The sequence below is a fragment of the Varanus komodoensis genome, unplaced genomic scaffold (genome assembly GCF_004798865.1).
Source record: "Varanus komodoensis strain SLA01 unplaced genomic scaffold, ASM479886v1 scaffold54, whole genome shotgun sequence".
Lineage (NCBI taxonomy): Eukaryota > Metazoa > Chordata > Lepidosauria > Squamata > Varanidae > Varanus > Varanus komodoensis.
In genome coordinates, this window is record NW_025336142.1 from 275102 (window position 1) to 290519 (window position 15418).

The 15418-nt window shown below is 55.8% G+C and overlaps 1 protein-coding gene across 1 annotated transcript; it reads right to left on the minus strand.

Annotated features, from left to right (window-relative positions):
- Positions 1 to 6898: 6898 nt before the first annotated feature.
- On the minus strand, positions 6899 to 12225 carry CUNH4orf48 (chromosome unknown C4orf48 homolog). The gene is made up of 4 exons (XM_044448306.1): positions 12141 to 12225; positions 10144 to 10290; positions 8206 to 8294; positions 6899 to 7070 (listed from the first exon to the last, which is right to left on the minus strand). The coding sequence occupies exons 2-4, from the start codon at positions 10262 to 10264 to the stop codon at positions 6999 to 7001; spliced, it is 282 nt and encodes a 93-aa protein (XP_044304241.1). The 5' UTR covers positions 10265 to 10290; positions 12141 to 12225; the 3' UTR covers positions 6899 to 6998.
- Between the last annotated feature and the right edge of the window lie 3193 nt (positions 12226 to 15418).

Below are 15418 nucleotides of genomic sequence, written 5' to 3' on the forward strand. Positions count from 1 at the left end.
ATGTGAACAGGTGACGGAGGACAGGGCGCACGCGGTTAGAACAATCGCTGGAAAAGGTCTGGTGTGAACACCCCCGTGTAGATCTTGCTCATCAGATTTCCCAGCTGCTTGGATTGGGGGAAGGGGGCCCAGTGGGTTTGCGCCGCTGTCCTGGGGGGCTCAGAGCGGACCTCCATGGTCCACGCGGGAAGGGACGGGTTTGGCTCCAGGCGCCCCAGGGAGGGGCCCTGATCAAAGCTCTCGTGGGGCACCTCAAGAATGCTGCTGCCTGCCTGTGCCAGCCACACTGGGTGCGCGGGGGCGGGGGGGGGGTTGTCTGACTCTGCACAGGATAACTTTGTGGCCACAAACCTCCTGTGCTCCATGCAGCTTTCTTCTGAGCAAGCCTGAAACTGAAAGCATAGAGATTCGGGTTAATTCACCTTTACAGTGCTCTTAGTTTGACGCTTAAAATATATTTGCATCCACGATATGTAGTTTAAATGGATGATGATGATTGCTCTCCATTTCCTTTCCTTTCTGTACTGCCCAATAGCTCCAGGGCAATTCCCAGCAATGTGACGTGGGTGCCAGAGCAGCCAAAGCTGGCCCACCTTGCCTTTGTGGAGGACTCTAGTTATGGGCACCATCCCCCTCCCCCCACCCCCACTTGGTGCAAGCCTGGAATGATTCCACCACTTTATTCTGCTAAATGTATTTTACTGGATTTAGTAAAAATCGTCTGTCATACTGGGCCTGATAGAAGCCTCTGCAAAGTGACAGCTGGGAAAGAGCTACCACAAACAGAAAGCAGGTTCCTGTCTCCATGCAGGGCCTGGAGCTCTTCTGGGGGTCGAGGGAGCTTTATGAAGTGGCAGCCGGCACAGATCTTCGCCAGGCCTTCCTTGGAGAGAGGTCAAGGCGGCTTTCACCGGCTGCGGTTCGGCCACCAGCTCCGGGCCCCAGTGCCCCTCCAAGCGTCCCTTGCAGTTCCAGCCACTGGCCTGGCCACCTTTCCGGAGGCCAGGCCAGGGCCGGGGAACCCATGGAGAAAAGCACTGCAGAGAACGTTTCCACCCACGCACGGTCCTCCGGGAGAACGTGTGGGCCTTGCATGGTCGCGGCCTTCCACTTTGCTGCGTTCCCGGATCCACTCCTTCGTTTCCTCACCAACAGCCTCACCAACGCCAGAGGAGCCCCATACGAGCCCCAAAGCCGTGCTAACGCAGCAGAAGCAGTGGGCAGTGCCCAGCAAAGCCAAGGCCGGGGTACACGTGCTAGTCCTCGAGGCTCTGTTCCTGCGGCGGCGCTCCTCTGCAAAGCGCCCCTCCTCCCCGTGCGTGTCGCGCTCGGCTCACTTCCCGCCCCGCCGACCGAGGAGGGGCGCCTCTCCAGCGTGGGGCACGGCTCGCTCCCGCTGGCCGGCGGCTCCGGCCCCGTGGACTGCGCCTCCCCTGGTTTCCAGAAGGGGCGCCGGCGAGGCGAGCGCGCCCCCTAGCGGCGGGCCGGCGCGAGGCGAGGCGAGCGGGCCTTGCGCGCCGGGCGCCGCGCCCTGGAGAGGCTGCTCGGGCGCTGCGCCCGCAGCGGCGAGGCCGGGCGGCCGCGGGGGGCAAAAGCGGGAAGGGGCTCCTGCCCTGCAGAGGGGGCGCTGCCTGCTCGCTTCGGGGGCGCGGATGGGGGCTGCGGGGAGCGCTGGCACGGTAGCGCGCGGGTTATTTAATGCCCCTCCAGAATATCTTGGCACGTCTAAGCCCCGCTGCATTCCTATTAATGTGTGTTACCCAAAGCGTATGGCAACAGCGGGAAACAAAGAAGTGCGATTTACCTCTCCATGCAGCTGATGGCTAAAAATGTCTTTCAAAACCTTTAAGATCAAAGTTCAAAACAATTTAACACATATATTAAAATAATTTGCAATATAAATCTGATATATTATTAAAATCCATACAAGCAGGAAAAATTACATTTGCATTACTTTTATGTAAATGGAAGGAAGAGAACCTCCGCTCACCTAACCACAATACTTACCAGGTTAAAAATGATAAAGCACGACTGATGTGTAATAATGATGGTATTTAGCAGCAGATCGAACCAACGCCTACAAGCTCTCTGTGCCACAGTGAAATGTGGATCACCCACGTTACACGGACAAGCTACCCTTCTCTTTGCCAGTCTGCCCCAGGGAGAAGGAGAAGTTGGTCCTATAATGAATTTGCCTCTAGTTCAAAAAATGGAGTTGAAGAACAGTCTCTGTGGATTCTTAAAAACTGGCTGCACAGCTGATTATTTTTGATATGAGAGAGATGGAAACTAGAGTTTCTTTCTGTTGGTTTTCCATGCATCTCTCTGTGTTGCAGTCCTTCTCCACCGCAGTGTCCAGGAGATGGCTACTCCAATCATGCTGATCTGAGCCCCAAGAAAAAGGATGTGATCCGTGTGAAGAAGTCCAAAGCATCAGCAAACCTCTGCCAGTGTGGGCTGCACCTGCAAAGGCTTCCCCTCCAGACTGCATTTCTTCGTCAGAACTCTTCACAGGTGAGTTGGCCAACTGCTTTCATGATCAGGACTTGCTCCAGACGATTCTCCCACGCAAACGATAGCTGGGGGTACCAAGCCCTAATTCTGCCATGCATCACTGTTCAGCCACTCGCTTTCCATGGGGCCATGCAGAACATTGTGCGAGGGACTCCCAAATAAGTAATGCAGTTTGTCTGTCTGTCAGTCTGATTTCTATGCCACCTGAGAGCTGACGCTTTCCCAGCAGGGTCTGAATTGCCCGTTAGCACTAATTACACTCCCAGTCTGTGGGGGCAGCATCTCCAACTGACATCAGTTCAGACTTCAGGCCAGTAAACAGAATAGGCAGATAATTATCCCAAATTATTCATCATCTGCTCCGAAAGCTGGGACAGGTGACTGAAGCTCAGAGAGAAACAATATTATTTATTTATTTATCGATTTATACCCTGCCTTTTTCCTACAAAGGGCTCAAGGCAGCTTACATCATTCTCCTCCTCCATCTTATCCCCACAACAACAACCCTGTGAGGTAGGTTGGGCTGAGAGTCTGTGGCTGGCCCAAAGTCACCCAGTGGGCTCCATGGCTGAGTGGGGACTTGAACCCGGGTCGCCTGAGTCCCAGTCCCATGCTCTGAACCACTGCACCACCCTGGCTCTCAGTAGAAGGTCAACGGCACAGAGGACAAGTTTAAGTGCTACGTAATTATGCGCCAGTCCATGGACACCGCCTGTGCTTTTAAAAAGCAGTGAACTCTAGAACTTTTACAGTGAGGTTTGTTGCATACTGTATTTTCTTCAAGCTGCCGTACGCCCCGCAGAGAGCTGTGGCTCTTGGGCCACGTGGACATAATCCAGGCACCCAGAGGCTGCAGCCTCTTCCGAAGGGAGCACAGGGTGGCATTACTGGTCACCTCCCCCACGTCCTGCCTGCCTCGTATGCCTAGCAAGCAAACTGTTGATTCTGGGCATCACATCAGACACGCCTCTCAGTGCCCCACCGACACTCGCCTTTGCTCCTCTCCGGCAAGCATGGCTTCTGGCTTCCGGGATGGCCTGTTGGCCACGTGCGTGTCCGGCACCTGCTGGTCTCCCCTCTGTGCACAGCAAGGCATGCTCGGGGTGGCTGGACAGGCCATCCTGTGGGCTGTTCCTGCGCTGGCCCCAGAGCCGGTTCTCCGCGTTGGGTGAGCAGCTGTGCCTGGGAGCCCCCGGCTGACAGACGGAATTTGGGAGCCCAGAAGCGACCTCACTCACCCAAACGAGCCAAGGAGGCAGTGCGGAGGGAGGCCGGCCAGCAGGCCTCAGAAGGGCAGAGGGACGTGGACTGAGCAAGAGTCTGTTTCTGCCTCCTTGCACTAACTCCCCCCTGGCAGCACGTTAGTGAGCAGCAGCACAGCGGAAGGGCGTGTGCCCCGCCCTCCCCAGAAGCCGGGTGGCACACGAGACCCATGCCTGGCAGCCTCTCCACGCTGAAAGGGCACCGGCTGGGGAGCAAAGCGGCCCTCGGGACAATTCATGGCCCCACCTCATCCTCCCAACGTTGCCCGTGTCATGATGCCCACAGCATGCCCCAAGCGGCAGCTGAGCTGCCTGGCGCCAAAGGCAGGGGGGCTGATGCTGCCCCCACTCCTGCAAACCTGGGTTCTGCAGCCCCCTTTCTCACCTGTTGCTTTGTGGAGTCCAGGCTGGCACGCGGAGGAGCCGTGGCCCTGCCCAGGCAACCCACGGGGCGCTCGGTCAGCACCTGCCACTTCTAAATTAAGGGTAGGCCGAGTCTGGTCACCAGCAAGCCATGATCTGGTGGAAGGCAGTTTCTCGTGGAAATAATGGCTTTGGGCTGAAGAGAGAGTCCAGCAAAATTACTGTTTCTGTCCTAGGTCAGTTGCTCTTGGCCAGTCACACTTTTGGAAGGCTATAGTGGTTTTCTTTGGAAGAACACACAAACAGTGGTGCCGATTGGGCTTCTGATTTCTCTGCATCTGTGTATTATTCATTACATGTTTTCAAGTTGGCTGCAAGTTTGTTTTGTCTCCCAAAATGAATGTGGACATTCCCCTTAATGGGCTCTTATGAAAGACTAACAACAACAAGAGAACAGCATGAAACGGCTGCAAAATAGAAGGCAATTATGGTGCCAAAAGTATTATTGCAAAAATATTTAAACAACCAAATAATACATGGACTTTGCAATAAAAATGCTCCAAGTTGGAGCAGCGGTCTCATGGCGTGCTCTCGTATTGTTATTCTAAAAGGTCCCTCTCCCCTAATACTGGGGGGCTTTTATTTACTGGGGTGCAGTCCTTGGGGAAGAAATTACACAGCAGTGGTCATCTGATCAACCAGATCTTTGAAGTCCTTGTTTCCAAATCTATGGAATTTAGCCCGCAATGCAGAAAGGAAATGGTGAAGCACATCCTGTCCTGAGGCAGAAGGGTGGCTGGAAGGAACTTCCATGGCGAGGACACCGAAAGCTCCCAGAGACCCCCACGCTTCAGCGGGAATCTTGTGGAGGACAGGGCCTGCCCCGTCCAGAAACAGTCATTTCCAATAACCATTGGTACATGTCGGTTTTTATTGAGAAGTTCTACTCCGTAATGATTAGCACTGCTTATATTAGCACCAGCCATACAGATCCAGGTTTGGGTGGTTTGTCTTTTGTGCTGCTATGGATCTATGCCCAGTCAAATCCTCTCTGCGTCTGGGCAACCTATGGACGGGGTTTGCCTCGCACAATAAGCCGCTGCCCTGACAAGCCACAGTAGGTTGGCCTGTGGTCCAAAGCTAGCGCTCATCCAGCAGAGTGGCTTGCAAGCCGTCCCAGTTAGCTGTGGCTTGTTGGAGGGTTCAAGGAATATGCCGTGGCTGATCACGTCGCCCAAACCCAGGCAATGAAGCCAGCCGTGGCTGAGCCAAGAACAGCCCCCCCTTGCTCAGAGAGGGGGAAGAGCTTGCAAAGGGCTGCCGGGGGACCACCCTTCCTGGAGAGCCCCAAGTGCCAAAGAGCAGCTGGCAAAGCTGGTTGTAGCCACGCAGCTTCCATGCTGGCTGCAACCTGGACATCCGCTTTCACAGAGGTATTCCAAAAGTCACAGTTATTGGGAGTTTCTGCAATCCTGCTTACGGGTGCCCAGGGCGTGTGTCCCACACAAGGATGCCTGGTGGGTTTCTCTGGGGCGGGGCTGCCCACGATTGCACGCTATTTAAGAAACCCTGCGCAAGGGCCGGCAGCAGCACGGCCAGCCTCTGTGGCCTCCGGGTCCCTTCATAACGCGAGCTGCCCTTTGCACCCGGGAGGCCGGGCCCGCCAGCAGCCCCGAAGGCCTCCCGGTGGAGCTCCGCCAGCCACGCTCAGCGCCAAACTCCTGCCGTCACCATCACGGGCAGCCCCGCAAGGGCCCAGGACTGCCGGGCATCCCTGCGGGGCGCCTCCTAGATGCCCCTAATCGGGATCCGAGGCGGCCCTCCCCATCTGGATGCTCATGTCAAGTGGCGGCACCGAAAGGGGCTCAAGGCTGCAGGTCCCCGGGGTGCTTCAGGAGGAGCAGAGGGGGAGGGACGCCCCCCCCCGGTGCCTGACCAGCCACCAGGCGGGGGTGAGGGTCATGCAGCGCTTGGGTGACTCTCTCGGGCCGCTGCCTGTTGTGCGAGCCCAGCGCCGGAGTGGCAGCACCAGGCACCGAGCTAGTGGGGACTTCAGATGTTGAAGGCATTTTACACACTGACTCATAGGAGTGTCAGTGATCTGTGGGTCAATTCTTCTAAATCAAATGTGCATATGGAAAAGGCCACTTCCGAAACAAGAAGCATCCTTTCTAGTTTTTGCTTTTTGCTTTTTTGGGTGGGATCTCAGCGGACACGTCTCTTGGAAGCAGGGAAGGAACTGGCGCCTCGCCGGGCGGTGCAGCTCAGCTGCAGGGCAGAAGCACCAGCCGGTCTGCACATTTTGAAAATCTACCGCCCAATTACCAGGGGATTCATTTTCAGCTGATTTTAAAAACCATCTAACTGATACATTGCACTACTAGTTTGATTTTTCAGTTTCATTTTCCTGTATTTTGTATATTGTTCATTTCTCTCTTGGATGCTATCACAGAGTCACATAATTATTTCAGGGGGAAAATGGGAGTGACAGGAAAATCTGAAGAATGCTGATGTGTTTTGAGTCTCTCTTCAGTTGGGAAAAATATGAACTTAAAAAGGAGCTTCCCAAAATAACATTGTCATATTATTGCAATAAATAATAACTGCACCCTTTCCTACTTTTGTCATCCTATGGAAAAATTCTGAGCATTCATGATCACATCAACACATGTGGGGGAAAAATATATATATAAGCAATCAGAAGCCAGACACATAGTTATCATATACCGACATTCTCAATTTGTAAGTGCTCAGGGGATTACATATTTTCAGTGTTTTATTTCCTAAAACTGTCTGTACGATCTGCAGCATTCTAAAAGCTTTTGAAGGACCAGGAACTCCTAGGCAGATCTCCCGTTCTCAGTTCAGTGTATTTGCAGTTAAACAGTCGCACAAAGTTCTCTTCTCCACTTTAAAAAGCAAAGTCTCTGTCTGCATGAAAAGAGAGGCGAAGAGAGAGAAGAGAGAGAAGTGCCATCAGCAAAGGCAAACTTGGCGACACTTCAGCGCAGCAGCTCGTCGTCTCCTTTGTTTTGCTGCAGATGAGGAAGCCGGTGAAGTGGCTCTGAGCGGTCAGGGTGGCTTGCGCAATGCAGCGCCTAAACGCAGCAGAGCGACACGCAGTTGGGTGCGCTGGCGAAGGGGGCTGCCCCCAGGGCACAGTGGGCACGGCTGAGACATGTGGTGCTTGGGCAGTGCTGCCCGCCAGCTGGCAGCCTCGCTGGCCAGAGGCGGGAGGCCGAATGCGGGAAGCTCTTCCCAGCGCCCTCCATCTCCCACCCCTCCAAACAAGGGACTCGCCGAGAAACTTCCAGCTTCCGATAATGCGTTTGCCGCCACACACCATTTCTAGTAACAGGACACGGCCGCTGGAAGGGGCCACCTGGACTGGCTTGTCCAACTCTGCTTGGCTCAAGGAGTCCAGAGCAGAAGCGCCCCCGAGCAGTGCCGGCCGTCCAGCTTCTGCCTGAGGACATCCAGGGAGAGACGAAACACACGAGGCTCCTTCAAGCAACGGATCCTCGGATCCTCGTAGGATCGGTTTTCCATCCTGCTCCCCTCTTGGGGAGCCTTTCCAGTCTTTCTGCACCCTGGAAGTGAACGGTGCCCTGCTGGACACTGCACTTGGGGGCCAGGGTCTGGCTTGCCCCTCTCGAGACTTCCCCGCTGAGGCGGGGCTTCCCTGCCGCTTCAGGAGGGGTCTGGAAGCAACACGCCGGCAGCCCTGTGCTCTAGCTGCCCGCTTACCTTCTGGCTGCCGGACAGCTCACGCCCTTGCTCTGGGGGGACGTTTCCTGCCCTCTGGGAGTGCCCCACCACCTGCGGGCTCCATGCCAACGGCGCTCTCCCTCACGCCAGCCCTCCGCTGCAAAGAGCCGCCCCTGAAAGCCCCGCTGGGCACCCCATTCAAAGCTACAGAGCACCCGCTCAGCCACCCCAGCCCGCCTCCTCTTGCGGAGCCGTGGCTGAACCAGCGCTCTGCCCAGCAGCCGCCTTGGACGGAGCGCACCGCCCCGCGAGGCGCCTGCGCGCGCTCAGCACAGCAGGGCAGGAAAGGGAACCTTACCCGTGAGTCTAAGCTGTACGCCGTCTTCTTTAGGTCTTGCAGGGCCCTCTGCATGAACTCAAAGGCGTGGCAGTCGACGCATGGGCGACCTAGAGGAGGCGAAGAGGCATGAACAGGGGCACAGGAGTTCTGCGCAGGGCTCCCGGAGGAAACGTGGGGCAGCCCCAGTCGGTCCTGCCCCACGATGGGCACAGAAGAGGCTGTGGGGAGTCACGGGGGCGGCTCTGGGCGGCTGAGGGCAGCACCTTGCCCCTCCCCAAAGTCCTGGGCCAGGCAGGGTGAAGGGGGGAGAAAGGCCCACCTGCAAGGAGCCCAGGGTCTTGACCAGCACGGCCATCGCAAGATCAGTCTCTGAGAAACATGGACCATTTCTGCGAAGCGCTGGGAACGGGCTCTCTGGCTCGGGGGCAGAGGACGCTGCAGCATGCGCTGCGCTCTGCTCCTGGGCACAGAGCGCAGCACAGCCCCCTCCCAGCGCCGCAGCAGCGGATCCACCAGGCCAAAGCTCTGGGCCTCTTCTGCAGCGAGTGCCCCTTCTGGAGACGCCACGAGGGGCCTCACGGGCCTCGCTCGCCCATCACGCTGCTGCTCGTGACGCCTTCTTCTGGGGTAGGCTGCAGGGCACATGCCTGGCCCTGGCTGAGCCGGGGAATGGAACCCCACAAGCCCCCAGCCCCATTCCTAGTGCTGTAAAAGTGGCCTTGGCCCAAGGGAGCCACACCACCACCACCAACAAAAATTGTTCCAGGTCACGTGCACCTCACACAAAGAAGGGAGGGCTTCCACAGTAAGCACCCACCCAGTGAAGACTTAGACTACAAGTCTTGTTCCCGCGGTAGCCATACCGATGAGGCCATCACTGCCCTGTGCTACACACACGGAGGCCCCGTGGAGATGCTGTTGGCCGGTTATGCTCTCTGGCTGTGCCCCAGCATGATCTGCCCGGGAAAAGACCTTTGTGCCACTTGTGGAGCTGTAAAAAGGCTGGCTGAACTCTGGCACTGCAGCCCCATTTTACCTGCGATCTTCACCGGCAAGGCGTGCGCTCTTTTCCACAGATGGAGCACCCGCTGGATGGAGCACCTCCAGTGGCCCTGGAGCCACGTGGCGTGAGCTGTGGCAAAGGCAGGGCATGGGAGGGGGCTCAGGGTTGTGCCTGGGCACTGCCGCGCATCCCAGGGGCTGCGGACTCTTCATCCGAGCATCTCCGGGCTGGTCAAACGGCAGAAAACAGAACTGAAGCCCCTTGGCTTTGTGGACAGGCCAAGTGCAAGGTCCGGTTGCTGTAACTGCATTTATTTGGTTCCTAATTCAGAAACTATTTTGCTTCTTTAACAATTGTCTTTTCATTCTCTGTCTTTTAATCATTAAGCACGAGTGTCTGCTTTTTATTAATCTGATTATTAAATGGAAATGGGGACCCAGCGTCCTATCTATCTGAAACCTGGAATGCCTGGAACTCAGCGGCTGGGAGCATTCTCAGCACACCAACAGCGGAGAAAACATTGAATCCACACACAGAAGCATAGGAGAGTCTTACAGGATGCCTGCCACTTTTGGAACCCAAACTGAACATTTGTTTCTTTATCTCTTTAAATTTAGCATGTCTATATTTAAAGTAGGGGAATTTTAATTTGGATGAGAAATTCCAGATTACAGACAGCAAAATAGCCACGCCTCACCTAGTTCCTGAACTGACTCTGTGAACTCCAGGGGGGAACCCATTCCATAATTTAGAGATAATTCCCCGCAGAGACCCAGCTGAGGCCAGTCTCCAACTAGGGAGGTACCAGGGACTCTTGCATGGGGGAAGGCTGCATGTGAATGCGCCTTCGGAAATGGGCACACCCGTCTCAGGGATGCTGGCAAAGGATGCAGGGCTGACTCACTGAACCCAGGGGCCAGTAGGCTGGAGAGGCTAGATAAGGATGCACCTACTTTCAGCAGGAACTGTGGTGCCCGATTCTTCTTCAGCTGCAGTGGGATTTGTAGAAATAGGCCCCATGAGGAGTATTAAAGGAACTAAAATGACCACTGTGCTTATACAAGCCGTCAGCATCTTGCTAGTGTGGTCTTCTGCCGTCACTGGGAAAAACAGAAATTAAGAGCAAAGCCATGAGGACAGTAAGAACGTGAAGCGCCTGCCCTGGGTCAGTGGCGGGAGAAGCCTCTTTGCAGCTATTCCGCTGGGCAGAAGCCATTCCCTGTAAGACAGGCGCTGCTGCAGCAGGAGGATGGACTCCCTCATGCGGCGTCTGCTCCAGCCACATGCACGCCCTTGTAAGCAGGGCTGAGGCAGAGCCAGGCCAGCATCTCACGGGTTTCGTAGCAGAGGCGAGAGAGGATCGTTCCGCTGAGCCCCCGCTGCAGTTGCTGCTCTGTCTACACTGGCACGGGCACGGGGGTGGGTGGAGGCGAGCTCCCAGAGGGCTTATTCAGACACGGCTAAAACATCGCTGGAGAACCTGTGACGCTCCAGGGGCCGCAGGCTCTGCGGTACTTTTCCGCACTCGGTGCTGCCATGTTTCGTAAGCAGAGCCCCTTCACGCTGTGGGAAACGTATTTCCACGTTGCACAGTTCTGCTTTTTAGCCAGCGGACGCTGGTGGGACTGAGGTCATAATCTTTGCTGCAGACTAGCCTAGCTTTGTCTGCCATGCCTAGAAGGGATGCATGGCTAAGGCTTGCTCTCCCGTGGTAGGGCAGGACGGAGGCGGCTGAGTGAATCGGCGGGGAGCACGGCGGCAGCCCGCAGAGCTCGGCCAGGCACCGGTGCAGAACACTGCTCCGAGCGATCGCGGGCTGAGCGTCATGCGCACGCTGGTGCAGACGGGGGCAGCGCGACAGTCCACTGTGGCTTGTTCGCCCCCCTGCCCCCGCTTGGGGCAGGGCATGCCCTGGGGACCCAGCAGGTTTGAGTCACGTGAGCCTGCAGTGGCCTGTTTTGGGCTTGTGTGCAGGCTAACCTTCACGTGGCCCACCTGCCCTGATCTCGCCCGACCAGAGAACCCCTTAATGCGATCCGGCGGCTGAAGGCAACGCAGCCGGCCCACGACAGGCTCGGGTGCCATCCAGACCCGTCCCGGCTGAGGTCCCAGGATAAGGGGAAATGGGACCAGAAGGCTCTTCAAGACGACAAATGTTCACAGCGGTGGGAATGCGAACTGGGAAGACAGAATCGTGGCCGGAAGCAGTCCCACCGTCAAAAGCAGTGCTCCAGACGGAAGCAACACCTCAGCACAACAAACCGGAGATGTTATGCAAGAATCCTGATCTAATATACACAAAGGGAATGCCTAGAATCGCAACCTTAGTCTTTGGAACGCCTGACTGGGACGACAGGCAGGCTGCTCTTGCCTATCTGGCTCCACTAAGCGGCAGCTTTGCGCATGCACAGGTGCCTGTTTGCAAGATCAGCCTGGCACTCCTTCTGCAGCGTCAAAGCAAATGGCTTACTGCAATATATTATTTCATGTCATTGCCATGTTTAAAACAGCATTTCAACTGCAAAAATCTGGGCGTATATAAATCCTCAGAAAAATGCCAATCTATCACATTTCACTCCTGTTACCAAGCATTTGCCTACAAAAGCAACCCGTCTCCTTTCATATATATCAGTGCTGGCTGCCGCCAAGAAGCGAGCTTGGCTTCCGCCTTTGTCGGAAACAGCACAGGGAGAGCTCCTCGCATTACTGTGCTGAGGCAGATGCCCACCGCCCTCCCAGGCCAGCTCACTATAGCAGCCCCAAGTAAGGAAAACACCCGCTTCAGACCGGTTACCTTGCAGTTTATTTATTGCATCGTAAGTAGAAGCATCAGTACAGCGCAATTCAGTGACGAATGACGGTGGCTGATAAATCAGCACGTGCTCTTTTCAGCATTATAAAATGGAAAAACATCATTTCAAGACATCAACAAATGTGAAAACAGCTGTACCTGCTCTCTCCCCTGCCTTCGTGGTGGTCTCTCTGAATGGCTGCTGCAAACTGCGAGCGGAGCATGTACTGCCGCCTCTCTGGGCATGTGCGCTGCCTCGCTTTATCCTTGCCTGGAAGAATCTGCCATGGCAACACCAAGGACGGTGCGGGAGGGGGGCTCGAGGAACAATGGCCCTCCTCCTTTGCCATGAGCCCCACGGCTGCGGAGGAGCAATCCACATCCCACAAAGTCTGTATCATGTCTTGCACTAGACACGATGCCCTGAAACCTTACGAGGCTCTGCCAAAATACCAGACATTCGTAAGCAGCCTCTTCCGCTCTCCAGGACTCTTGATCAGCCAAGACGCTGAACACCAGGAGCAGCGGTGTGGGGACGAGGGGCGAGGAGCGAGGGGAGCGGCTTTCGCCCTTCAGTCTGCAGCCCCTAACATGGTGCATAGAAAGCCTCCTCGGGCAGGCAGCCCTGGGCCAGCCTCAGCAGACGCGCCCACAGCTGTGAGGAGACAAAGGGGAGACGGAGCCATGTTTGCACATGGCTGGTCGTGGTGCAGTTCCGTCGCCAGCCATGGCTGGAACGTGCACGCCTCGGTCGCTGCCCTCCCTTTCCTCGCTCAGCCGCACATTCATCTCCTCAAGGCTTCCTTCTGAAGTTTGGCTTCCGAACCACTGGATGCAGACAATCCAAATAACTGCAATTAAAAAAGCAATATAATGCAATAAAATTATATTGCAATAATTTGCAATATAAAAGCAAAGAGAACCCTTTGGATTTCGGGCAGCCTGGATACAGGCCGTCTGAGCAAACCTCCTCTGGCATCAAAGCTGGTGTGGAAGATGGTTTCCAAAGGCATTTGTAGAAAGTTTTATGCTAATGACTAGTCTCACAAAGAATGGATTTAGCATATTCTTAAAAACAGGTGAACTGAAAGCACCCAGACTCATTGTCATATTTTTCTAGAATTCTCGCTGAACAAAGATTAGTTGTGCCCATTTTCAGTTTCACAAACACTCAGCAAGCTACTCGCTTTGTCCTCAGGGTTTCTTTGTGACTCTGGCAGAACGCCTCGTGCAGGACGCCATCCCAAGCTCTGTTACGCCAGGTAGAGAACCTTGGGATTTTGTGGCAGGCCTGCCCTTGCATCTCAAGGGCATCACCCTAAAGGACTTCCAGTTTATAATATAAAAAAAATATAAACGGTAGCAGGAGGAGGACAGGCCGCGACTGGCATTTCAGGTTCCCTTGGGGCTTGGCCACACCCTCACTAATAGTGTGGGGCAAGACCAGCAAAAGTGGGGCCCCGAAATCTCAGCCCCTCTCTGCGTGCCCAGCGTGGCACACCTGCAGCAGTGCACATATTCCACGCGGGAGCCTGACCAGGCAGGCATGGGCACACGGTGCACCGATTTGGGTCGGAGAAAGGCCCTTTGCAGCCGCCGATTTAAACTGCCCCTTAAACGGTGATTTAAACGTTCACATGTCTTGGATTTCTTGAACAATGGTGGAAACCTGACCATTGAAACACGGGACTTTACAAAGGAGTCACCCTGACCTGGTTTGCACAACAGGGCAACCAACCCTGAGCAGCAACCTATGGCAGGATGCGGTGCCATCTGGACCCAGCCCAGTGTATCCATGGTGCCCCCCCCCGCCCCTGCCAACATGCCATGCTGAGAATTCACTTCAACTCTACGTTGGCATTGTTATGTTTTAAAAATTTGAATGTGTTGTAAAATGTCTTGTGAGTCATTTGGCTAAAGGAATGGTATAGAAATGCCTCACGCAAGCCAAGCTCACCAAGGGTAAGTCCAGCAGCCAGTGGGGCAGGCCCCTCGCCACTCTTCCAGGGTTTGCCCGGGCCGAGGCCCTGGCTGGCTCCTGCACAGGTGCCCAAGTGACACAGTGGGACTGTCGTCACACAGTGCAAAGCTAAACTGTGGCATTTGCTGCCACAGGAAGTAGTGATGGCCGCCAGTCTGGATGGCTTTAAAAAGGGACTGGAGAGATTCATGAGGGAGGAGGCTATTGGTGGCTACTAGCCTTGCTGGCCACATGCTCCTTCCATTACCAGAGGTGGCCAGCCTGCATCAACTGGTTGCCGAGGGGCTGGGGGGGTGAGTCTCTTGCACCCATCCCGCTGGAGGGATCCTGCAGTCAGCTGTTTTGCCGCCATGTGCACAGGCTGCTGGACTAGCCCACCACTGGTCTGATCCAGCATGGATCTTCCCCCTACCTGCCTGCATAGCTGAACAGCAAGCTAGATGTTGCTGAGCTGGGGAGGAACAGGCCTGCAGCCAGATGGGTGACCAATTATGGAAGTGGAGCAAGGGTCTGACTCAGAGGCCTCACAGACCCCCGTCAGTTCTTATTTCAACAGCCACTAAGTGACCAAGTGGGTTTATTAGAAGGGTTTTCAGTGGTTTGCCACCCCCCGCCCCTATAAAGAAAGCAAGGGTGGGTTGATGTGATGCGTGGCCCCACCATTGTTTCCTTCTCTGAAACCAGGCTTGGCGCTTCTCTGTCCCACAGTACAAGGTTGCATTTACAGAGGGAAGGCCTTCAGAGATGCCCGTGCAGGATTTTTCAGATAACCACTACCCAAACACAAGTACTGGAGCGTGCCCAAGTCAGCAACTTTGTTTTCTGTTTTCCAGTGTCACTCCTTCCTGTTTCAGTCGCCTTGGTCCAGCTCCACCCTCACAAAGTCAGAGTAGCAGGAAGCAGCACCCCCATGCCTGAGACACCCACAACGTTGTGTGATCGCACTCGGCTTTGCTCCTGTTCTCTCCCTTCTAGCACCGGCTGAAGGGCATTAAGTGGAGGCTCGGATGGCGCTGCATGCATAAAAAGCCTTCCTTTTCCAAGTTTAGCTTTTATTTTTCAGCATACAATGAATTGCTCTTGGGAGCGTCTCCTCCTCTGTCGCCCGGCTGGATCCTCTCTGCGGCTGGGGCAAAGGGGGCGGGCAGGCCGGACCCCCAGCTCCGGCCTGCCCTGAATACGGCAGGAGTTGCTCCTGGCCAGGTCTCTGTCCCGCAAAACGTGGGGCCGAACCCGCCCCCCGGAGGGGCCTTTCATGCCGCGCCTTAGCGCGACGCGGCCCCCTGCCGGACCGGGCCTGTGCGCGCAGCCCGTCCTCGGCGCGGGGAGGCCGAGCGGCGCGCGCCCGCTCCGGGGCAGGAAGACCGCGGCGCCGGGAGGGGGCCGGGCGCGGAGGGGCGCCCGAGGGGGGCCGCCGGCCTCCCGCGCAGGACCGCGGCGGTGCGAGGGGCAGGCG

Excerpts from the sequence above, each read along its gene's own strand:
- CUNH4orf48 (XM_044448306.1), bottom strand. The coding sequence starts at position 10,264 with ATGCTGACGGCTTGTATAAGCACAGTGGTCATTTTAGTTCCTTTAATA. Across the intron at positions 8,295-10,143 it reads CACCACAGTTCCTGCTGAAA|GTCGCCCATGCGTCGACTGC; the intron begins GTAGGTGCATCC and ends CGCCTCCTCTAG. Across the intron at positions 7,071-8,205 it reads CGTACAGCTTAGACTCACGG|ACAGAGACTTTGCTTTTTAA; the intron begins GTAAGGTTCCCT and ends CTTTTCATGCAG.